Source organism: Salmo salar, chromosome ssa12 (genome assembly GCF_905237065.1).
Source record: "Salmo salar chromosome ssa12, Ssal_v3.1, whole genome shotgun sequence".
Lineage (NCBI taxonomy): Eukaryota > Metazoa > Chordata > Actinopteri > Salmoniformes > Salmonidae > Salmo > Salmo salar.
Genome location: NC_059453.1, coordinates 37,103,231 through 37,127,259, shown reverse-complemented (window position 1 = coordinate 37,127,259; position 24,029 = coordinate 37,103,231). Strand labels below are relative to the sequence as shown.

At 42.4% G+C, this 24,029-nt stretch overlaps 2 protein-coding genes across 7 annotated transcripts; one reads left to right on the top strand and one right to left on the bottom strand.

Annotated features, from left to right (window-relative positions):
- The first annotated feature begins 8,422 nt into the window (after nucleotides 1-8,422).
- On the top strand, nucleotides 8,423-12,730 carry pgap4 (post-GPI attachment to proteins GalNAc transferase 4). Of its 6 annotated transcripts, none has more exons than XM_014131185.2 (2): nucleotides 8,423-8,535; nucleotides 10,399-12,730. In XM_014131185.2, the coding sequence occupies exon 2, from the start codon at nucleotides 10,853-10,855 to the stop codon at nucleotides 12,041-12,043; it is 1,191 nt and encodes a 396-aa protein (XP_013986660.1). In that variant the 5' UTR covers nucleotides 8,423-8,535; nucleotides 10,399-10,852; the 3' UTR covers nucleotides 12,044-12,730. The 6 variants fall into 6 exon arrangements, with proteins under 6 accessions (XP_013986660.1, XP_013986662.1, XP_013986663.1 ...); XM_014131187.2 differs by having other exon boundaries at nucleotides 8,485-8,661; XM_014131188.2 differs by lacking the exon at nucleotides 8,423-8,535 and adding an exon at nucleotides 9,256-9,470.
- A 6,536-nt stretch (nucleotides 12,731-19,266) lies between these two features.
- LOC106564979 (4-galactosyl-N-acetylglucosaminide 3-alpha-L-fucosyltransferase 9) lies at nucleotides 19,267-23,230 on the bottom strand. Its single transcript, XM_045691309.1, has 3 exons — nucleotides 23,144-23,230; nucleotides 22,347-23,004; nucleotides 19,267-20,584 (listed from the first exon to the last, which is right to left on the bottom strand). The coding sequence occupies exons 2-3, from the start codon at nucleotides 22,438-22,440 to the stop codon at nucleotides 19,455-19,457; spliced, it is 1,224 nt and encodes a 407-aa protein (XP_045547265.1). The 5' UTR covers nucleotides 22,441-23,004; nucleotides 23,144-23,230; the 3' UTR covers nucleotides 19,267-19,454.
- Between the last annotated feature and the right edge of the window lie 799 nt (nucleotides 23,231-24,029).

Genomic DNA, 24,029 nt, shown 5'->3' with positions numbered 1-24,029 from the left:
TTTCTCAGAGGGATATGTGGTCCGATTTGTCTACTAGGACAATTAAGATAAATTAAAGTGCAGTTTTTCAATTTATCATGTCATAACTGCCAAAATAAAGGAAATACCAACATAAAGTGTCTTAATAGAGCGCTGGGCCACCAGAACAGCTTCAATGCGCCTTGGCATAAATTCAAGTGTCTGGAACTCTATTGGAGGGATGCCACACCATACTTCCACGAGAAATTCCATAATTTGGTGTTTTTTTCGAAAACACTGTCTCATGCACAGCTCCAGAATCTCCCATAAATGTTTCATTGGGTTGAGATCTGGTGACTGACACACACACACACACACACACACACACACTTTAAGCCCCCTGAGATTTCTTCTTCTAGCCAAAATAATAGGCAACTGAGCATTGCCTAGTCTGGAAGGACCAGCTTTTAATATACTTTGTATCCCTCGTTTACTCAAGTGTTTCCTTTATTTTGGCAGTTATTATACTTTAAAATGATCCATTGTTTTGTAGGTCATTTATAAACTTAACACTAACAACGTGTAGAATAATGTAGCTAGGATCCTATTAGACAATATCCAATGTATAATAAGTTGCCACTAACTTCCCCCATTGATCTAACTGGGTATTGCTACAAAACATTATCATTTGTGTTCTGGGGTTTAACAGTAATGTACGTCCCAAATATAACCCTGTCCCTATTTAGTGCACTACTTTTGAACAGGGCCCATAAGGGCTCTGAACAAAAGTTGTTCACCATAGGGAATAGGGTGCCAATTGGGATGAAGCCTGAGTGCATGTGTGTGGAGTTTGTATGGGCATGTCTCCAGACGAGACACTACACACCAATGTCTCCAGGCACGCCACTCTCCAAGTGACAATTATGTCGTTTGAGGGAACTATTATCCTTTCACACTATCATGCTGACCCAGCTCAGTTCCACAGTGACTATGGTGGAGGCAGAACCAGGCTGACCCAGTACAGTTCAACTTGGCTCAGCCCAGTAGTGGGAAAGGGATATAACTTAACTGACACCTTTAGGATGACAGTGCTATGTTGTAATATGGTTATGTTTTGTCTTATGGAACATTTTAAACTGGTAATACAATAAATATAATTTGATGTGCAAACTCCCCCTTACTCATGTATGGTTGTGTGAATGTGACGAGAGAAGGTGGCTTGAACCTTTTCATGTTTTCAGGCCGTCATTGTAAATAAGAATTTGTTCTAGTTAAATAAAGGTTAAATAAAATAAAAAATGTTGTGACCATCCCATGTGCAGGAAATTATGAGTGACATGGGTTTGGGTAAGGATATTTTCAATCAAAGTATTGTTTGACAACCACTGGTCACTGTTAAACCTATTGCAACCTATTTTAAAGTCAGCACATGTATAGCTAGCCATCCTCTCATTTGCTTCTATGAAGAACATATAGAAATGCTTTCATAACATGACCTGGGTATACATTGCCACCTAGTGGATATTCTTTAGCTTACTTAAGAGATGTCCCGTCTTGTTCAAGTCTTATGGTAAATTGTTGGCTTCTTCAGAGCGGGAGAGTCCCAACTCCAGGAAAAATCTGTCTCCTTTTTGTGTGGAGGTCAATGAGAATTAATGGCTTATTTGCTACGTGAGGTTTATTTGATCGAATAGAAGTTTTGTAATGCTTAAGTTGTTACGAGTGTAATGATATAAGTAGGACGCGTGACATCCCGGCAACTTGAAAAAAAAGTTTTATATCGGCTATGATATGTATAAGTTGCCCAGCCAGGCAACTTATACATTTGATCTCCACTATAAAAAGCATATAGACATTATCTCACATTTCTTTTAGACTAACATTTCGTTTTCAACAGCTGAGATGTGTATAAACCTTGCTGTCGGTCTCTCCAAAATTTGCAACATTGTTTCAATATTGAAATGGGATCTCCTGATGTCCGATAGTAATGAACTTGTCAGGAGTGGGGAGGAGACAAACAGGCAGTCAGCGTTTCTCAGCCAGTCGAAATCATGAATCAGCTGGCATCAATTTTATGGATAAATATATTGTAACGACCCGGTATTGTGTTCTGTGTTTGTGGGTGTGTTATGGTTCTCATGGCTACTAGCAGGGGTTAAATATGTCAGGACAGAGGGAAAGGTTGGGGGGGTATGATGGGTAATCCCGCGGGATTTGGAAATGATAAATAGGGATTACTGTCTCATCTTCTCTCTCTTTCTGTTCGGGGCCTTGATCTGTTCCTATGGGAGTAAACATTAATTAGACTTGGTATAGTTGTGTACGTTCGGCATTTAGCGGCGTGGGCTGTGGCCTGAACAATAGCCCAGTTTAGGAATAAACCTGTGTTCTGACCTGCACACCTAGAGTCCGTCTCTTTTTCCTTTATGACCCAGCCGGGTCATTACATTGGCGTCAGAAGTGCTTTCGAACTACGGGATCAAGACTAGGCGAGTTAGCTGTTCAGTATAGGCCGGGTTAGCTTTAGCGTGACTCGCATCTACGGTCATGATGCTTGGGGCGAGGCGGAAAATTAAGGAAGAGTCGGACAATGTGTCCGTTGTGGGCTCGGGGGTACCCGGTCGGGAGGGTCGGGCGGCGACTGCCGTAGAAGAGCTGGAGGGCCACATGGCGGGAGTTAAATTGTCAGTCAGCAAGATGGCAGAACTGGCGGGTTTTCCTTCACACCGCTCGAGAGCAGACGTTACGGCGACGGGGATATCGACGTCACCGGGTGCGGAAATGGCGGGGCCTGCTTATGTAAACAGAGATGGCAGCGGCCTATTGCCATTAGCCACGGTAGCGGCTAAACTACCAAAGTTCAATGGACAAGGTAAATGGGAAGTTTTTTTTCACTCAATTCGAGTTGTTGGCTAGAGCCGGGAGGTGGTCTGACGAGACGAAAGCGTTACAGCTTGCCCTGAGCCTGACAGAGGAGGCGTCGGAATGCCTGTTAACGCTAGCCCCGGACGAGAGGGGCGACTACGGTGCGCTAGTGGAGGCATTGGGGGGTCGTTTCGGCAGCGACGCGCAGCCCAACATGCTGCGGATTGAACTGAGTAACAAAAAGAGACTTCAGGGGGAATCATTAAAGGCGTTGGCAAGTGGTATTCTGAGCCTGACCAGGTGGGCTTATGCAACTATGCCGATTGGGGTGCAAGACGAGCTGGCACGGGACAGTTTTATTAGAGCGCTCTCTTCCACCGAACTGGGTAAGCATGTTCAGATGGCGGACCCACCATCTCTGCGGGCTGCAGTGGAGATAGCCAGGAAGAGGGAGCTGATCTGGGGTGAGGGAGTGAGAGTGGAAGTCGCCAGTCAACCAGAGGTGAGAGCAGTGGTGGCTGGGGTGCCAGGGGTCACGAAACCAGAGTGGGTCGACGAGTTGGGCGGGCTAGTCAAGACTGCTTCGCTTGTCATGGAGAGGGGCTCCAGGCAGCGTCGCAGTGTCAGCTCAACTCCTATTGTCTGCTGGGGTTGTGGCCAGCCTGGCCACATTCAGCGGGAGTGTGGCAGATTCCCCCGTCACCAGGGAAACGACGGCGGGTTCTCGCGCAGGGGGCAGCGCGGACCCACCCCCCGCCCCGAACCCACTGTAAGCAAAAGAGGTACCCAGCAGCGCAGACAAGAGGGTGGGGACCTGCTCCCCCAGGGTGTAGCTGCCACCGTGTTTCCTAGTCCAGTAGTTGTGGTGGGACGTACCACCGTTGGGGACTTCTGCAATGTCATCATCAAGGTAGAGGGGGTGGAATGTTTGGCCCTGGTCGACACGGGCTCTACAGTAACCCTGGTGAGACCCGACATACTACCTGTTGGGGTGCGGGTGGAGCCGACCCTTGTCCAGCTACGGACTGTCACGGGGGAGCTAGCCCCCATGTTAGGGAAGTGTCAGCTATCTGTGACTGTGGGGGGGAGAACTGTGGGGTGTCTGGCGTGGGTAGCAGCGGTGCAGGACCCCTGTATACTGGGAATGGACTTTTTGAAAAACTGTGGGGCTCAGTTGGACTTAGCGTCGGGCACTTTGAGGCTGTCGGGGGGGCCCACAGTGGGAATGTCGCCTTCGGGAGAGCCAGCAGCGGGCAGGGCTGTCCCTCCGTCTTCCTCCAAGCTTGCAGAAACTCCACCGGTCATCCCGGCTGCTCCCTTGGTCGTTGTGCCATTCCAGCAGCTGCCTCCGGCGGCGACGGCCTTCACTCCCCATCATGGTGCAAACACAGGCAGCTCAGTAGCCCAAAACACACTGGCTCCTTGACTTGGAGTTACATTGTGTTGTTTAAGTGTTCACTTAATTTTTTGGAGCAGTGTATATTTAATGGTCTCGTTGCAAAAGCTAAATTGTCGCAAGGGAACTTTTATTTATTTTATTTCACCTTTATTTAACCCGGGTAGCAAAGATTATAGCAAACACCACTGAAACGGAATTGGTGCTCGCTAGCTTTGCAAATTCAGCTGTTGTTGGAAGCCAGCCAATATGAAACAAACGATTAAAATTACAAAAGGTTGCAGCATATGTTGTGTAAATGGTGAACTCATACAGCTGTCAACTCTTGTCACTGCAATCCGTTTCACATTTGCTAGCTACCTTTTAGATCAAAGCCCATATAGAATGATAGAAGATAAGATGATAGAAGCCCATCTCCTACTGTAAATAACCTACACACTGTGTGTGTGTGTGTAGCCAGCCAGGTAGAAAAATGTCGGAAAAAAGACAGACATCAGAGTATTTTTCAGTACACAAAAACGCAAAGTAAGAACCCTAGTAGCCTAATATCCCAAAGACTAGTTGATAAAATGTTCATAAGAAAGAAGTGAAATGCTAATGGAAATGTTTCACAATGATGTCATTAGGCAGAGCAGGCAACAGATGGCACACAGACAGCAGAGTTGTGGACAGATAGGCAGGGACAGACTGGCAGAGACAGGGAGTCTCAGGTAAGTTTGTTGAGTCTTTGTTTGGCAACATTATGAAAGGTTCTCAATTTTTTTTACTTGTAAAATAGGAACATAATTGGAAAATGCCATGGATACCCCCACTCTCAACTTAAACTGGTGACTGAACTAAGATATGTTAAAGGTAATGGTATTGCTGTTGTGATTAGTTGTCTAGTTTTGGGTACCGGTAGTTAGGAGTACGGCAAACACCTTATTTCTTTGGTTCCTCAATATACATTTACCATGTTACAACGTAGGCTATGTGTTACAGCACTACTTTTGGTGTCCCCCTCAGGAATTGCTCCTGAGAAAATTTAATGTAATTTTCCCCTCCAAAGTTGATATCAGATTTTCGCCCCTGGTGAGCTCTCACATTTTTCAACATGTTTTTTTTACAAAAGGATAGATTTGGAGTTAGATAAACTTTGATTTTTCGGCAGGAACACATGCAGGATGCTACCCTCCACAGCATGGCCTTTCGCTCGAGATCAAAACTCCAAACCTACAACCCAATTTTGACCAAAATTAATTACAGCTACCAAGGCTTAATTTTTTATAAGCTATACGGAGGTGCTCTAGCAAACAAACAGCAGAGACCTGAGGACACCATCCAACCTGGAACTGAGCTGCCAGGCTTGCAAGGACAGACCACATACAACTTCAATTAGCACTGAGGTGTGAAGTAAATGGTGTCGAGGCCTTTGGGCCCATAAAGTGGCAGGAGTCTTTGAAGCCCCTTCCTGCTGTTCAAAGTCCATTCACTGGGCATTTTCTACAAGAAATCTGCCTCCAGAAATAAAAGCTTTTCCCAAGTGGGTGTGACACTTACTCCCATTGCCTGCTGCATTGCTACTTGGATTCCACCTGGCGATCTGTTCACCGTCTGCCCTGGCCTGTCTCCCCCTGTCTGGAACAGGTACCCCCACCACACTCCCCCCTTTCTCATGAGCTTTTGCTTGCCTCCAGCACACATGCACTGTTGGGGCGAGTGACTCTGACCTTACAATGGCTAGCCCCAAGTCATTCTATATTTAATTTTTTTACTGTGCATTTTGCTATTTGCCTCATGACTCCTGCATGTTTTGTTGACTATTAACTTTTTTTACCCAACCGTGGGACAGACGATGTTTGTTCCCACACTCGGGACTCTGACTCTCAATTGGTTACACGGACCTTTGGCCTCCCATCCTATTCTAACCACCTCTCGCCGGCGTTGTATTCATGCTACCTGATGAAATTGCTGCACAATATGATCTTGTTGCCATCTGATGCACATTCAGATGTCATAAATCAGCACTGCAGAGCTCTCTCTGTCCTATGCCATGCCTTGATTGTATTACTGTTGATGATACCTGGAAATGTGCATGTACACCCTGGCCCATCTACTGTAACTGGCCCCAATTCTGACTTGTGCTCTGATATTTGCTTCACTGATTTCTGCTCTCGTAAAAGCCTGGGTTTTTTGCACATTAACACTAGAAGCCTATTACCTAAAATGGATCAATTGAAAGTGTGGGTTCACAGCTCCTATCCAGATGTGTTGGTCATTACTGAGATGTGGTTAAGAAAGAGTGTTTTATGTTAACCTTTCTGCTTACAACCTTTTTCGGCAAGACAGATCTTCCAAAGGTGGGGGAGTGGCAATCTTTACCAAGGATCACCTTCAGTGGTCGGTTGTCTCCACCAAGTCTGTCCCCAAACAATTTGATTTGCTGGTTTTAAGCATTCAACTTTTAAATATCTCTTTGTTGACTGTTGCTGGGTGCTATCGTCCTCCATCAGCACCGGCCTGAACCCTACCTGCCCTAAGCTCTCTCCTGGCCACTTGCACTAAGTCTGAATTTGTCCTGCTAGGTGACATAAACTGGGACATGCTTAAACCACCTGACCGAGTCCTAAAGCAATGGGACTCCCTAAATCTTTCTCAGATTATCACCAATCCCACAAGGTATGACTCAAAACACCCAGAAAAGGCTACTTTCCTCGATGTTATCCTCAAAAATAATCCTGACAGGTATCAGTCTGGTGTTTTCTGTAATGACCTTAGTGATCACTGTTTTCAAGCTCTTCTCAATTTACATCAACAACATAGCTCAGGCAGTAGGAAGCTCTCTCATCCATGTATATGCAGATGATACAGTCTTATACTCAGCTGGCCCCTCCCCAGATGTTGTGTTAAATGCTCTACAACAAAGCTTTCTTAGTGTCCAACAAGCTTTCTCTACTCTTAACCTTGTTCTGAACACTTCCAAAACAAAGGTCATGTGGTTTGGTAAGAAGAATGTCCCTCTCTCCACAGAAATGATTACTACCACTGAGGGTTTAGAGCTTGAGGTAGTCACCTTGTACAAGTACTTGGGAGTATGGCTACATACTAGTACACTGTCCTTCTCTCAGCACATATCAAAGCTGCAAGCTAAAGTTAAATCTAGACTTGGTTTCCTCTATCGTAATCACTCCTCTTTCACCCCAGCTGCCAAACTAACCCTGATTCAGATGACCATCCTACCCATGCTAGATTACGGAGATGTAATTTATAAATTGCTATGTTGTTACCTTAGGTCTCGCTTTATGTAGTGTTGTCTCTCTTGTCATGATGTGTGTTTTGTCCTATATTTATATTTTATGATATATATATATATATATTTTTTAATACCAGCCCCGTCCCCGCAGGAGGCCTTTTGGTAGGCCGTCATTGTAAATAAGAATTTGTTCTTAACTGACTTGCCTAGTTAAATAAAGGTTAAATAAAAAAAATAAAAAATTAATAACAACACCTGTACCCATATATCCTCCAAACACCGGCTTCTCAGGCATTATTACTTAAGTATTCACCAATCCAAAGAAAGGATAGGCGGGAGCTAGACAGCCCACTGTGCCTTTGTGCACAACGACTCCCATTGTTAGGGCGACGTGTATGGGGTCAATTTCACACCATATGTATTGAATTCAAAATAAAATAAATTGTGAACATGAAAAATAAAGTTGAGAATGTATATTGTATATTATATTTTCGAGGACGGGTGAAATAATGGATGTTGAAATCAAAAACCAAACAATTGAAAGCTAAATGTATAGAATTGTAAACAAAAATAAGACATCAAAACCCAAAAACTTGTAAACAAATAATTTTAAAGTGAGAGCAAATCTCTATGACAAATGATTAAAAAAAAAATAATTGAAAACGAATGCAAAACTAATGCCAAATGAATGCAAAACTTTCCCAGCAACCAATCTTATTGAATACATTTTGCCTACGCTCTTGTCTGCATGTACTTACCTTTTGGTTACGCTACTAGTATTTTTGCTTCTATGTCTGTTTCTTTGCTTTCACTGCCAGTCTTTTCGATTGCGAGTTTTGTCATTATTTTTCCATGAAGGGCGGGATTTAGAGGGAGGTGTAGACAATGAGTCTCCATTGGTTCGCTAGTTTTGGAGTGACGGTTCGTCTTAGCCCAATCAATGAACATGATAGACAAGCTTTTTTCTATTGCCTACTTAAGTAGACGGTCTGACGTCACCACTACGCGCTAAATCTTCCCCCCTGTTCATGTTCTGAACATGGCGAACCAGTTACCAATACCTGCGCCGAACGTTGTGCAACAGGTAATTCATATGTTTACCTAAGTAGTTAGAAGGGTCAGCGCCAGTGATACATCAAATCATTGATTGGGTTGAGACAAACCGTCACTCCAAAACCAAACCACAGGAGATGGAAATATGTGGTTTTAGGTAATAGCTTTATGGGATAGCTAGCAACTTGTGAACAATTACCCATTACTTAAAGTGACTACTATTTTTAATAGTATTGTTGAATAATACACAATACAATAATATTGTATGGCCTTCCATTTAAGTGTATTGTGATAATGACGTTTGTTTTTTAATTATAATTATTAGGTGGAGCTTGCTAGCTACAATGGTATCTTCAACCTAGCCTTGCTTTAGCTAGCTGCTGATCTGCAGTGCAAACTATCTTGACTTTCTATAAAGGTAGAGAAACAAGTTCAGGGAAAAGTAATTAAACATGTTTTATAACCTCAAGCTATATATTTATCCTGTTTCTTGAACGAAAAGGTCATATTTTGCAATATCCCAAAATAATTTAAATCTCTGACGAGACAGGCTCCTCCATTTTCCGATTTTTACAAAGACCACAGCAAAGATTTTTTAACTAACCCAAGCTAGACCACAGCCTGTCCTTTCCAATGGAAACAAATTCATCCAAGTGGGCAGAGCCAAGTACAAGCTAGCGAAATCATATTGGCGCGTTCTAGCAGGTATTTGCATATTCTGTAGGGAACGCCTACTCTGTAGCGTGCGCATGTGCAATAACCCAATTCGCCCTTGCACTCCTAAACAAAGCCATTTTTAAAAACTTTGGCAAAGGCTAAAATCTACAAAACGTAGTCCACTCTGTTCGTAACATGTTCTAGTTTTGGAAACATTGAGATCAAATGTTTCATCGATGAGAATATTTCACCTCGCTCAATCTTCTCCCACTGCCACGACTGGGCTTCCTCTCATCACCATATTTTGTAGTAAGTGGGTACGCCAACCGGATGCTTCAAATTTATACAGCTGGTGAAATATGTCTCATCGTTCTGTCTCATTGTTCAATCTGTGGCTAGTCAGTCTTGTCCGTTCGGTAGCCGGGCAAGACTCCGTGAAAACGACGTAAAGAAATACGTTACGATGTAAACGGGGCATCAGGTGTTGTTTGAAGATCACCATTTAAAATAATGCAGAACTTAAGTGCGCATTTTGAAACATAACCCTTGATTCTAGCTACGGCAGCCATGTAGCAACTATGTTACCAAATTGGAAGTTATGGTGAGAGTGTTTATTTGTTGCTTCCACCATATATCTAACGCAGTATAGACTAAGGAAAATAGATGTTTAATATTTTGCTGCTATTTTTTTCCTGGACAGCACAGTAGTCTATTTAGTAAAGGAAATAGGCTTATGTTGATCGTTCTATTCTCTGCATGTTGACCCGATTATGCACAACGGTGTGCAGTAGCAATAGCCAGGTAAAGTGGGGCACTAACTCGCTTGTTACCGATATAATCTTAAAATGTACAATCAAACGAATTTGTATCGCGCTGTAATTGTACTGGTTCAAACAATGGATTATATACCAATTAGCTATACACTGTGAAGTCAGACGTGACATACGGTCCCGTGTGACTCAGTTGGTAGAGCATGGTGTTTGCAACGCCTGGGTTGTGGGTTCGATTCCCACGGGGGACCAGTACGGGAAAAAATGTATGAAATGTATGCATTCACTACTGTAAGTCGCTCTGGATAAGAGCGTCTGCTAAATGACTAAAATGTAAATGTTAATGTTGCCATACAGTAGTTGAAGCTTTGGGTACAGTCTACACCTGGCTATTCATGTTATTTGGGTGTGCCTCCAACTTGAATAGCCTGAACAAAATTAATAACATTATTTTTTTTTTTATATAGTTTCTCCTGGAACATGGGATCTAATGGAACCGTGGAATGCTACAGGTAGCAGCAGTGTTTGTAGATGGTCGTACAGTTGGAGACTTTTAATTGTCTTTTCCTTGGCCAGAGATACTAGGACAATATCAAACGTGGATTTCTACTTTTGTACACATTTTGCTGGAAGGATGAAAGCTATGAAAAGCAACCATATCAATGCTTTGCATACAGAGCTTTTTCTTTTGCTTTGACATCAATTGTTATTACACTAGTACGCCTGTAGCCACCACACTTCTTTCACACAGCCAACCTGGAAATTAACAGTTGTACAAAGGCGTTGCCCAACCCTAACATTGCAAACAGCTCAGAGCAAACATCCCCTTTTACATAAGATTTGTTAAATCATTGTTGAGACCTGAATCTTTTTTTTTTAAACTTTTCTTTTTACTCAACACTACAATACTCATCTTTATCAATGCCTCGATGGAAAGCTCTGGCGAGCCAGCATTTACGGTGGTCCAGCCCTGTTGCCCAAGGACTAGTTTTATGTATCATAACGTTTGGCATCGTACTGCCGTTGTGCTGCCACAGGCTACTCTATTCCTACTACTACATTAAATCGATGTACTTGAATGACATGAGCGATCAGTTTCTAGCGGAGAGCTACGAGAGAGGGCAGGAGGCTTTGGAATTCTGGGCGGCATCACGGTCTACCACCGGGTCGGCTGGCTTTTCCAACATCGCTAAGGGATCCGAGCTATTGATCACTGTGGTAACGGCCAGGCGAACGGAGGGCAAGGAATTTCACTACCTGCTTCAAGTGATGCAGCGGCTGGTGTCCCTCCTGAGAGGATGCGGCGAGGGGCGGCGTTGCGCTGAAGTGCTGGTGTGCGATGTGGAAAGCGGTCCCCTGGACAACGAGGATGCGGCGCTACTGGAGAGCCAGTTCCTGGTGGTGAGGAGGTCCCTGGAGGAGCAGGGGAAGAACCAGGCTCACGCCAATACCTTTGAGAGGGAGAAGAGGGACTATGTCTACTGTCTACGCAAAGGATGGGAGCTGGCAAGGCCCAAAAACTTGATAGTCCTCGAGGACGACGCACTACCCAGGGCGGACTTCTTTGCCGTGATCCGAGATTTGCTCTCGCGGCGCTTCGCCCTCCACACTCTCTACGTCAAGCTCTACCACCCGGAGAGGCTGCAGCGCTACTGGAACCCCGAACCCTACCGCATCCTGGAATGGGTGGGACTTGGACTAGTCGTGGCTACCGCACTCCTACTAATCCTTAGTCACGGTGCACCTTTCTCTTTCTCCCTCTCCACCACCCACCTCCTCTTCCTCACCTTGTACATCATGGTTGCTGTAGAGCTGGCCGGTCGGCATTACCTACTCGAGGCACGGCGCTTCTCGCCGCAGCTCTACGCCGTGTCCCCGGCGACCGAGTGCTGCACACCTGCCATGCTGTTTCCGGGTAACTCATCACTCAGGGCGGCGGAGTACCTGGATGGATCATTCTGCGTCAAGGGCAATGCTAAGGACATGGTTCTGTATCAGATGGCTCGGACTATAACCGGAGAGAGAGCGCACAGCATAGAGCCCAACCTGGTCTCCCACATCGGGGCTTTCTCCTCAGTCAGGGCCAATCCATCTAGGCCTAGACTTCTTTGAGGAACAACTGAAAAGAGATTTGAGGCTACGTCCCAGATTGCACTGTATTCCCTATATAGTGCACTATTAGGGCCAATAGAGCTCTGGTCAAAAGTAGTGCATGTAGGGAATAGGGTGCCATTTAATCAGGGTTGGAGACAATTCCATTTCACCTCAGGAAGTTAACTGAATTGAAATGGAATTTACTCCAATCCTTTGATAAATATTACTGAATATCACCATACAGGGTTACCTAACACTCCATAGGGATACATATCACTATGCTAGCATCCCTGACATATACCCAAATCCAACCAATGGTGCCTGTAATGAGAGTCCTTGATGGATATTGAAAGTCTCTCCTGCCTACTGTAAGATTTTACCCATGTAAATGGATCTATTTAACCCATCTAGGCAAGATCTATTTCTCTTATGCAATATTTGGGTACACTCCACACACATTGGGTACACTTTGGAATACAGTATGTTCTATGTTGGCATAACCATGTACTGCATATCCCCTGAAGGTTCAAAAGAGATGTATCATGTAAAATACCAAAACGTGTTGCTGTAGTTGTTGAACTAAGGCTAATAGGTTGTTAAAATCTAATTTAACCATTGGACAATGGCATTATTGCTGTAATGTGACACTTTGAATGTCTGACACTTTGAATGTCTGAAAGAAAAACAATTAAATATATGAAGATATACTGTTTAACCCTTAGTGTTTATTTAGTGATTTGATGCTGTGTGCTTACATCATACATGCTGGACACTGAGTGTACAAAATGTTAGGAACAGGAACTCTTTCCATAACATAGACTGATCAGGTTAATCCAGGTGAACGCTGCTGGGTCTTTCACGCTCCAGTTTCCCATGTGTATCAGGAATGATCCACCACCCAAAGGACATCCAGCCAACTTGACAACTGTGGGAAGCATTGGAGTCAACATGGGCCAGCATCCCTGTAGAACGCTTTCGACACCTTGTAGAGTCCATTCTCTGACGAATTGAGGCTGTTATGAGGGCAAAAGGGGGTGCAACTCAATATTATGGTGTTCCTACTGTTTTGTACAATCATGTTGACCTTAGACACTGTATAACTAGTATCCATGTGTTTTATCACTTGTTATTTTAATACTGCACTGGGTACACTTAACACTTCTAATAAAATAATACATATCATGTAAAGAATGTTTGCCAATACTTAATTAATACATTGACTTCGGATGGAATGTTTAACTAATAGACCTGTTTATAAAACAAAACAAGTTCTCCCACTTTTTGATGTGCCACAATACCTATATATACAGTGCACTGTGTATACATAGTAGTCACATAGCCTCGACTCCGGAGGACTAATGCCCATTTCGTAAGAATGACAATACAGCATTGATGGGTATGTTATTGTGAGACTAAATAAACAGGGACAGTGTAAGTACACATAGTTAGTTACTTATACTGAACAAAAATATAAACTCAACAATTTGTATGATTTTTACTGAGTTACAGTTCATATAAGGAAATCAGTCAATTGAAATAAATGCATTAGGCCCTAATCAATGGATTTCACATGACTGGGAATACAGATATGCATCTGTTGGTCACAGATAACAACAAATAAAGGTATGGGCGTGGATCAGAAAACCAGTCCGTACCTGGTGTGACCACAACTTGTCTCATGCAGCGCGACACATCTCATTCTCATAGAGTTGATCAGGCTGTTAATTGTGGCCTATGGAATTTTATTATACTCCTCTTCAATGGCTGTGTGAAGTTGCTGGATCTTGGCAGGAACTGGAACACGCTGTCGTTCCAGAGCATCCCAAACATGTTCAATGGGTGACACGTCTGGTGAGTATGCAGGCCATGGAAGAACTGTGACATTTTCAGCTTCCAGGAATTGTGTACAGATCCTTGCGAGATGGGGCCATGCATTATCATGCTGAAACATGAGGTGATGGCAGCGGATGAATGGCAATGGGCCTAAGGATCTCATCACAGTATCTCTGCATTCAAATTTCCATTGATAAAATGCAATTGTGTTTGTTGTCCGTAGCTTATGCCTGCCCATACCAAAAACCCCACAGCCACCATGGGGCATTCTGTTTGCAACGTTGATAGCAAACCGCTCTCCCACACGACGCCATACCCATGGTCTGCGGTTGTGAGGACAGTTTGACGTACTGCCAAATTCTCTAAAACGACGTTGAAGGCGGCTTATGATAGAGATATGAACATTCAATACCTTGGCTACAGCTCTGGTGGACATTCCTGCAGTCAGCATGCCAATTGCACGCTCCCTCAAAACTTGAGACATCTGTGGCATTGTGTTGGGTGACATTTTAGAGTGGCCTTTTTATTGTTCCCAGCCCAAGGTGCACTTGTGTAATGATCATGCTGTTTAATCAACTTTTTGATATGCCACACTTGTCAGGTGGATGGAATATCTTGGCAGAGGAGAAATGCTCACTAACAGTGATGTAAACCAATTTGTGCGCAACATTTGAGAGAAACAAGCTTTCTGGGATCTTTTATTTCAACTCATAAAACATGGGACCAACACTTTACATGTTGTTTATATTTTTGTTCAGTGTAGTTACAAGACAATTATACGTATTTACGGTTTGTGTGATTACACATTGACATTTTTCTGTGCTTCAGATTTAAGTAATTGAAATTGTGCCTAAACGGCTCACCTTAACACTTAAATTTTAGATCATAATTTTATGACAATAGTTGAAAGTACTGTGTAATACTGTATTTGCACTGTACCCTTCTATGTAACATGGCTGTAAATGCAAATATGTAGAGACACTGTGGAATCCATCCTGTTTTCTCCTATCACAGCCATTAAAGTTACCATTGGCCTAATGGTGAAATCCCAGAGCGGTTTCCTTCCTCTCCGGCAACTGAGTTAGGAAGGACACCTACAGTTGAATTCGAAAGTTTACATACACTTAGGTTGGAGTCATTAAAACTCGTTTTTTCAACTACTCCACAAATGTCTTTTTAACAAACTATAGTTTTGGCAAGTCGGTTAGGACATCTACTTTGTGCATGACACAAGTAATTATTCCAACAATTGTTTACAGATTATTTCACTCATAATTCAAATGCCTGAAGGTACCACGTTCATCTGTACAAACAATAGTACGCAAGTATAAACACCATGGGACCACACAGCCACCATACCGCTCAGGAAGGAGACGTGTTCTGTCTCCTAGAGATGAACGTACTTTGGTGCGAAAAGTGCAAATCAATCCCAGAACAACAGCAAAGGACCTTGTGAAAATGCTGGAGGAAACAGGTTCAAAATGATCTATATCCACAGTAAAACGAGTCCTATATCGACATAACCTGAACGGCTGCTCAGCAAGGAAGAAGCCGCTGCTCCAAAACCGCCATAAAAAAGCCAGTCTACGGTTTGCAACTGCACATGGGGGCAAAGATTGTACTTTTTGAAGAAATGTCCTCTGGTCTGATGAAACAAAAATAGAACTGTTTGGCCATAATGACCATCGTTATATTTGGAGGAAAAAGGGGGAGGCTTGCAAGCCAAAGAACACCATCCCAACCGTGAAGCTCGTGTGTGGCAGCATCATGTTGTGGGGGTGCTTTGCTGCAGGAGGGACTGGTGCACTTCACAAAATAGATGGCTTCATTAGAAAGGGAAATTATGTGGATATATTGAAGCAACATCTCAAAACATCAGTCAGGAAGTTAAAGCTTGTTCGCAAATGGGTCTTCCAAATGGACAATGACCCAAGCATAGTTCCAAAGTTGTGGCAAAATGGCTTAAGGACATCAAAGTCAAGGTATTGGAGTGGCCATCACAAACCCTGACCTCAATCCTTTAGAAGTTTTGTGGGCAGAACTGAAAAAAGTGTGTGCGAGCAAGGAGGCATACATACCTGACTCAGTTTCAACTGCTCTGTCAGGAGTAATGGGCCAAAATTCACCCAACTTATCGTGGGAAGCTTGTGGAAGGCTACCCGAAACGTTTGACCCAAGTTAAACAATTTAACGGCAACACTATCAAATACTAATTGACTGTATGTAAACTTCTGACGCATTGGAAATGTGATGAAGGAAATAAAAGCTGAAAGTCATTTCTCTACTATTATTCTGACATTTCACATTCATAAAATAAGGTGGTGATCCTAACTGACCTAAAACAGGGAATTTTTACTAGGATTAAATGTCAGGAGTTGTGAAAAACTGAGTTTAAATGTATTTGGCTAAGGTGTATGTAAACCCTCGACTTCAACTGTATTTCTTTGTAGTTACTAGGTGTATTGATACATCATCCAAAGTGTAATTAATAACTTCACCACGCTCAAAGGGATATTCAATGTCTGTTTTTAATTATTTTTTACCTCTCTGCCAATAGGTACCCTTTTTTGCAATGCATTGGGGAAACCTCCCTGGTTTTTGTGGTTGAATCTGTTTGAAATGTACTGCTCAACTGAGGGACCTTACAATTATTTGTTTGTGTGGGGTACAGAGAGGTAGTCATTACAAAATAATGTTAAACTCTATTATTGCACACAGTGAGTCCATGCAACTTATAATGTGACTTAAGCAAAGTGTTACCCCTGAAATTATAGTGCCTTCAGAAAGTATTCATACACCTTGACCTAATTCCACATTTTGTTGTGTTACAGCCTGAATTCAAAATGTATTAAATATATTTTCTCACCCATCAACACACAATACCCCATAATGACAAGTGAAAACATATTTTTATACATTTTTGCAAATGTATTGATAATTAAGTACAAAAATATCAAATTTACACCCCCCTGAGTCAATACTTTGTAGATGTAGAAGCATCTTGGATATGTCTATCAGTTTTGCACATCGGGATTTGGGGATTTTCTTCCATTTTCCTGGCAGATTTTTTCAAGCTCTCAAAAGTTAGATGGGGAGCGGCGGTGAACCACTATCTTCAAGTCTTTCTCCAGATTTTCAATGGGATTCAAGAATGGGCTTTTGCTGAGCCACTCAAGAACATTCTTGTTCTGAAGCCATTCCAGTGTTGCTTTGGCTGTATGTATGGGGTCATTGTCCTGTTGAAACGTAAATCTTTGCCCCAGTCTAAGGTCGTTTGCACTCTGAAGCAGGTTCTCATCAAGGATTTGCCTGTATTTGGCTACATTCATTGTTCCCTATATCCTTAGTGTCCCAGTCCCTGCTGCTGAAAAGCATCCCCACAACATGATGCTGCCACCACCATGCTTCACGGTAAGGGTGGTGTTAGACGGGTGATGAGCTGTGCCTGATTTTCTCCAAACATACAGTAGCACTTTACATTCAGGCCAAACAGTAAAATGTTTGTCTCATCAGACCACAGAATCTTTTCATGCCTTTTTGCAAACTCCAAACATTGTCATGTGCATCTGGTGAAAACATATCTCCCATAAAGCCCAGATTGGTAAAGTGCTGTAGAGACTGTTGTCCTTCTGGCAGGCATCTCAGCCAAGCAAATCTGTAGTTCTCTCAGAGTGGTTATTGGGTTCTTGGTCACCTCCCTGACCAAGGTCCTTCTTGCCCGGTTGCTCAGTTTGATTGGACTGCAAACTCTAGGCAGAGCCTGGTTAGTTCTATTTTTTTTTCATTTCCTAATGATGGAGAACACTGTGCTTTTGGAAACTTTCAACACTCTAGAAATGGTTTTATACCCTTCCCCAGATATACATCTTATTAAAATTCTATCACGGCAACAGTTCCTTGGAGAATCATGGTATAGTTTCTGCTTTGACATGCACTGTCAACTGTGGGGTCTTATATAGACAGGTGTGTTTCTTTCTAAATCATGTCCAAACAATTGAATTGGCCACAGGTGGACTCCAATCAAGTTGCAGTGACATCTCAAGGATCATCAGAGGAAATTGGATACATCTGAGCTCAATTTGGAGCGTCATAGCAAAGGGGTGTGAATACTTAGTATTTAAATGAGATTTTTGTATTTAAATTTTAAATACATTTGCAAAAATGTCTAAACATGTTTTAACTTTGTCATTATGGGGTATTGTGTGTAAATGGGTGACAAAAAAAACCAAGTAATCCATTTTGAATTTAGGCTGTAAAACACAAAATGTGGAATAAGTCAAGGGGTATGAATACTTTCTGAAGGAACTGTATTTAGGCTTGCCATAACAGCATAGTTGAATACTTATTGACTCAAGACATTTTCAGCTTTTATATTAATTAGTAAACATTTCTAAAAACATAATTTCACTTTGACATTATGGATTATAGTGTGTAAGCCAGTGACACAATCTCAATTTAATACATTTTAAATCCGGGCTGTAACACAACAAAATGTGGAAAAAGACAAGGGGTGTGAATACTTTCTGTAGGTACTAATATATATATACACACACACACACACACACACACACTGAACAAAAATATAAATGCTCATGATTCATGAGCTGAAATAAAAGATCCCAGAAATTATGTGATGTGTGTATGGTGTCCAAGGCTATTTGCCTAGAAGGCCAGCATCCTGGAGTCGCCTCTTCACTGTTGACCTTGAGACTGGTGTTTTGCGGGTACTATTTAATGAAGCTGCCAATTGATGACTTGTGAGGCGTCTGTTTCTCAAACTAGACACTCTAATGTACTTGTCCTCTTGCACAGTTGTGCACCGGGGCCTCCCACTCCTCTTTCTATTCTGGTTAGAGTCAGTTTGCGTTGTTCTGTGTAGGGAGTAGTACACAGCGTTGTACGAGATCTTCAGCTTCTTGGCAATTTCTCGCATGGAATAGCCTTCATTTCTCAGAACAAGAATAGACTGGCGCGTTTCAGAAGAAAGTTCTTTATTTCTGGCCATTTTGAGCCTGTAATCGAACCCACAAATGCTGATGCTCCAGATACTCAACTAGTCTAAAGAAGGCCAGCTTTATTGCTTCTTTAGTCATAACAGTTTTCAGCTGTGCTAACATAATTTGATGTAATTTTATCTGTGGCCAATGACCTTGAGCCTTCTTGGAAGGGCATTTCTAATGTAACTATATAGCAGGACCCAAAGGGCTAGAATTTTCTATGTCTATCCTTATTAAGGACTTAGACTTGGCGGTAACGTAGAGTCCCCATGAGTGACAGAACACTGAGCAAATCACGGCGCAACGCTCCTATTTTCTGCTGGCTTGCCCCACCACCACAGAAAGCACTGAGCTAGGATGAAACACCTGCATTTTGGAGCTGCCTTACTCAAGAAAACAAATAAGAGACCATGTTTTTATGCAGCTTTATTAACTCAATGATTTATATTTTTTACATTGTTTGCAAACGGATAAGTGACACATTAATGGCCAAAAAAAAGGCAAGCCCATATTTTTTGGAGGTGCTGAAAATGTGGGGCTCAAAACACCAAATATTTGTAAATGTCCCAATATTTCTGGAGATCACTGTAAGTGCCTTATTAACCAAAATACCATTTGTAAAGATTGTGAACAACTCTGTACTCCTTATGTGTTCCCACATGGTTACAGGCATAACAAATAGCATGGGTGAACTCTTGATATTGTTGAATTAGATGGCGCTGAGCAGAAAAGTGTTCACGCCACTGAAAGTAGTGCAGATATGCCTCATCTTCCTTGTTCAACTTCAGGAGGAATTCTGCCAAGGCTTTCGCATCTGGAAAGTCGTTAACATGGATGAAGGAATCTCCTGGGACAAAGTCCTCATAGTTTTGTCTGGGTGGGCCCAATACTACTGGTACAGTTCCTGCTGCAAGTGGTCCGTTTAGCTTCTCAGTGATGTAGTCTCTGTGGACTGAGTTCTCAAAGGAAAGGTAAAACTTACAGCTGGAGATGGTATTGTAGAAGTCCTCATAGTTCAAGAAACGGCCAAAGGCCTTGCCAAAGACTTCCACCTTAACGTGTTTGACAAGTTCTCTGTAATAGTTATACCTTTGGCCTGCTCCAGTGGCAGGGTTATTGTTACTCACAATCCAGCAAACTAATTTATCTTTTTTGGGCAGCACAAAATCCTCCCCCTGGCCTTTCCTTGCAGTCAAGCGCCAACGAATAGGGATGTCTGCGTCCTGCCTGTAACTCAAGGTCAAATTGAAAAGGTTCTCTAGACCAGATAGCCTGTTTGTGTTTGTAGGGGATTCAACATGGAACCAGATCCACTTCTGGAATGGTGGCCTGGGTGATCGAGGCAAGTTGGATAAATCTCGCTTAATGGATTTGTGAAAGATAAGCACCCCGTCTGCCTTGTTGTACATTGACCTGTCATCAGTCAGGAGACAGCTATCAATGTTGAAGAGAGTGGCGCAATCGCTTAAGTCAAACCTGTAGTGTTCAGGCCAGAACCACAACAGCATAATGGGCTTGTCTGGTAGGGTCTTAGCCAAGGAGCTGTTGTGCTGGCCTTGGGGTCTCTCTGAGTACTGAGGTGGGAAAGCAGGCAGGGGAGGGCAGAACAGAGATGGTGCTGAGCTGTAATGCATTAATAACAGCGCCACAAATCCTCCTAAACTAATAATCGATAGCAGAATGACACGTAAAACTCCAGTTAGGTAAATGCTAGACAGCATTTTGTCTCCTGTAAAGAGAGAACATGTATCATTAGGAATTTGAATGATTGTAACAATGGGAGAAAGTCAGTACTTTGCTCTCATCCTGTACCTGTAAAACAACTTTTTCATAATACCAATAATGAGCATGTAAACAAAGCGCTATTAAGGCTGAAATTGTCAGTCCACGAATCAGATTTCTTCTATTTCAAATAGGAATTGTCTCTTTCTTTCAGCACATACCTGGCTACATCAGGAATCAATTTCTATGTAATTTATTCATCATTAACATTTACTCTCTGCAGTTCCTGTTGCAACTACAGTTGAATTTGGAAGTTTACATACACCTAGAGTCATTCACAAGGTCTTTTGCTGTTGTTCTGGGATTGATTTGCACTTTTCGCACCAAAGTATGTTCATCTCTAGGAGACAGAACGTGTCTCCTTCCTGAGCGTTATGACAGCTGTGTGGTCCCATGGTGTTTATACTTGCGTACTATTGTTTGTACAGATGAATGTGGTACCTTCAGCTGTTTGGAAATTGCTCCCAAGGATGAACCAGACTTGTGGAGGTCTACAATTTTCTTTTGAGGTCTTGGCTGATTTCTTTTGATTTTCCCATGATGTCAAGCAAAGAGGCACTGAGTTTTAAGGTAGGCCTTGTAAAACATCCACAGGTACACCTCCAATTGACTCAAATGATGTTAATTAGCCTATCAGAAGCTTCTAAATGTAACCGATGTGAAATGGCTAGTTAGTTTGCTGTGGTGCGCGCTAATAGCGTTTCAAATCGGGTGACGTCACTCGCTCTGAGATCTGAAGTAGTTGTTCCCCTTCCTCTACAAGGGCCGCGGTTTTTGTGGCGCGATGGGTAACGATGCTTCGTGGGGGTGTCGGTGGTTGATGTGTGCAGAGGGTCCCTGGTTCAAGCCCAGGTTGGGGCGAGGAGAGGGACGGAAGCTAAATTGTTACATAAAGCCATGACATCATTTTCTGGATTTTTCCAAGCTGTTTAAAGGCACAGTCAACTTAGTGTATGTAAACTTCTGACCCACTGGAATTGTGATACGGTGAATTATAAGTGAAATAATCTGTCTGTAAGCAATTGTTGGAAAAATTACTTGTCATGCACAAAGTAGATCGATGTCCTAATCGACTTGACAAAACTATAGTTTATTAACAAGAAATTTGTGGAGTAGTTGAACGAGTTTTAATGAATCTAACCTAAGTGTATATAAACTTCTGACTTCAACTGTACATTTTTATTTCAAAATGATAGGAGAGCTGATAAGTGATCCACCCTTTTGCTTGACTGACCTGCTACTCTGCTTTTTGTCAATTTCATCTGGTGACAATTGGAATGCATTATTCTTGACTCTATTTTAAAGAGCAGAGGAAAATGAACTGCTTCAACCTAGTCATCTGGCAGTACTTCACCTGCCATGCACCTTTCATGTTGAGTTTCTTAGTGTATTGGTATTTCAGCATTTTTACAGGTTCTTAACAACAGTCATTAAAACGTATTGTGCTGTTACAGTAAAACATCTACATTTTAATCAGAAAAAATCTAAATGCTATAGCTAAATCTCTTTGCTAATAAAATAATCTGTGTAGCCAATATAGAAAACACTCGTTATAAAAGTGAATCCTGTAAGACAAATGACATTCATGTTAATTCTTCTTTAATTTTACCATTCAACGAGGCACTAATAAATTATGAAGCCTGGGTTTTAGAATTTTAGTCGTAATCGTAATCCTAAAATATTTTTGAAAAGGAAAGAGGAAGTCTCACCGTTCAAGAGGTTTGTACTCGTGCTGTATTCAGAGCTGCTGCTGACGTCATTCCTACACACTCTCCATGAGAACTGTGCACCTGTGTTGTCCATCTTCTCTATTCATCATCATTAGTTCAATACAGTTATAGGAAACAGTGATCGTTTGTTTTAAATTATTCTCAAAATATATCAAAGGGGAAGAAATATAACCCTTCTGGCCACCCTAACAGCAAGAACAGAAAGCATTGGGCGGTTTTGTTTTGCATTTCCGTGGGTGGAGGTTTCAATGGAATGGTCTAAAATGTACAAACACTGGCCATGGAAAATGAACTCGCCCATTCTCGTCAAGGGAAAATGGGTGGGTCGTGGGGAGCCCGGGCTTGGTAAATGTTACTTTTCAGCCACAGATAATAAACAGTGACGTCAGAACCTGGGAGAAAAATGTTTAATCTTTTCCCGCAATGAGGCGCACTGTGGTCATTGGCGCCACCTGGAGGCAAATACAGAGTAAAGATAATAAAACGAAAAATACAAGGCAAACATAATATAACTGCAAATGATTAAACAAATGCAAAAACGATAGTAAGCTTAATCCAAGGTGGTCAGTTGCACCTCGTCAAGGTGGTTGGCTGAGCGTCTTCTACTCCTCTCTGACCTTGCCGAAGCATCAAGTATCTTTGAAAAGTTTAAAACACAATCAATCCCTTATTTTCCACACTTTATTAAAATCAACAGAGCTACTGGCTCAACCAAAGTACCACTTATAAAGGTTGTGGACATCATAATAACATGCTAAACAGACAGGTTGAATTACCTCTTCCTAGATTGTCAGGAGGTGGGGCGTGGCCTTGAGGTACCTCCTCCATGTGTCGATATCTTGCTGTGCCAAAGATGAGAACAAAGCATGTCAGGTGTGAGGCTAAAGCGCACCTGAAAGGTCAAAGTACAACATCCTGAAACCATTTAGGACACCAGAGGTGGCAAAGTGAACTAGTCTGACAAGGTGATATGGTCATAATACATATTTCTGGCATTGGCAAATTTCTTGTGAGTGGAAACTTGAACATTTTAAGCATTCTGTGCAACTTCTGGCACAAGTTTACCGTGAACACTGGCTGTACCTGCTTCAGTTACAGTTTTAGCCAGTGGCCAAGCAGGCTACTGTGGCTATTTGGGCATAACGTAGGCCTATCAGAACAGTTTACCAACAAAACCAATGGAACAAATGCACCCCATAACATTTTAACATGGAAATAGCTATTGATTTCTATGATATAGAACCTAGAGTGAGTTGTGTGGGAAAAAGTGGGAGTATACAGCTGGTTAGTGGGCATTGCAAAGGGCTCTGTTTTGTAGCCCTAGACTCGCCTTATCTACCCCACCCAACTCACTCTAGCTATAACTAGCATAATTAAAATATTTAAAATAACCTACCAAGTTGTTGACCATATGAAGAGTACAGTATTAGATAAATAGGCTTGTTGTTCAGGCTGTTGTTTATAGGCTTGTTGTGTAGGTGCAAGTTAAGACTAAACTTGCCAATTCCTTTGTCATGTATCAACCACAGGAGTTTGGTGACACCTTCATTCGGGAGAACGCGCTCTGGGTAATGACTGGAGCGGAATAAGTGAATGCTTTCCAGGTGTTTGATGCCGTTCTATTTGCTCCGTTCTGGCCATTATTATGGCCGTCCTCCCCTC

Coding starts and splice junctions, on each gene's coding strand:
- pgap4 (XM_014131185.2), top strand. CDS start 10,853: ATGCCTCGATGGAAAGCTCTGGCGAGCCAGCATTTACGGTGGTCCAGC.
- LOC106564979 (XM_045691309.1), bottom strand. CDS start 22,440: ATGGACAACACAGGTGCACAGTTCTCATGGAGAGTGTGTAGGAATGAC. Junction 20,585..22,346: donor GAGTACAAACCTCTTGAACG/GTGAGACTTCCT, acceptor CTCTCTTTACAG/GAGACAAAATGCTGTCTAGC.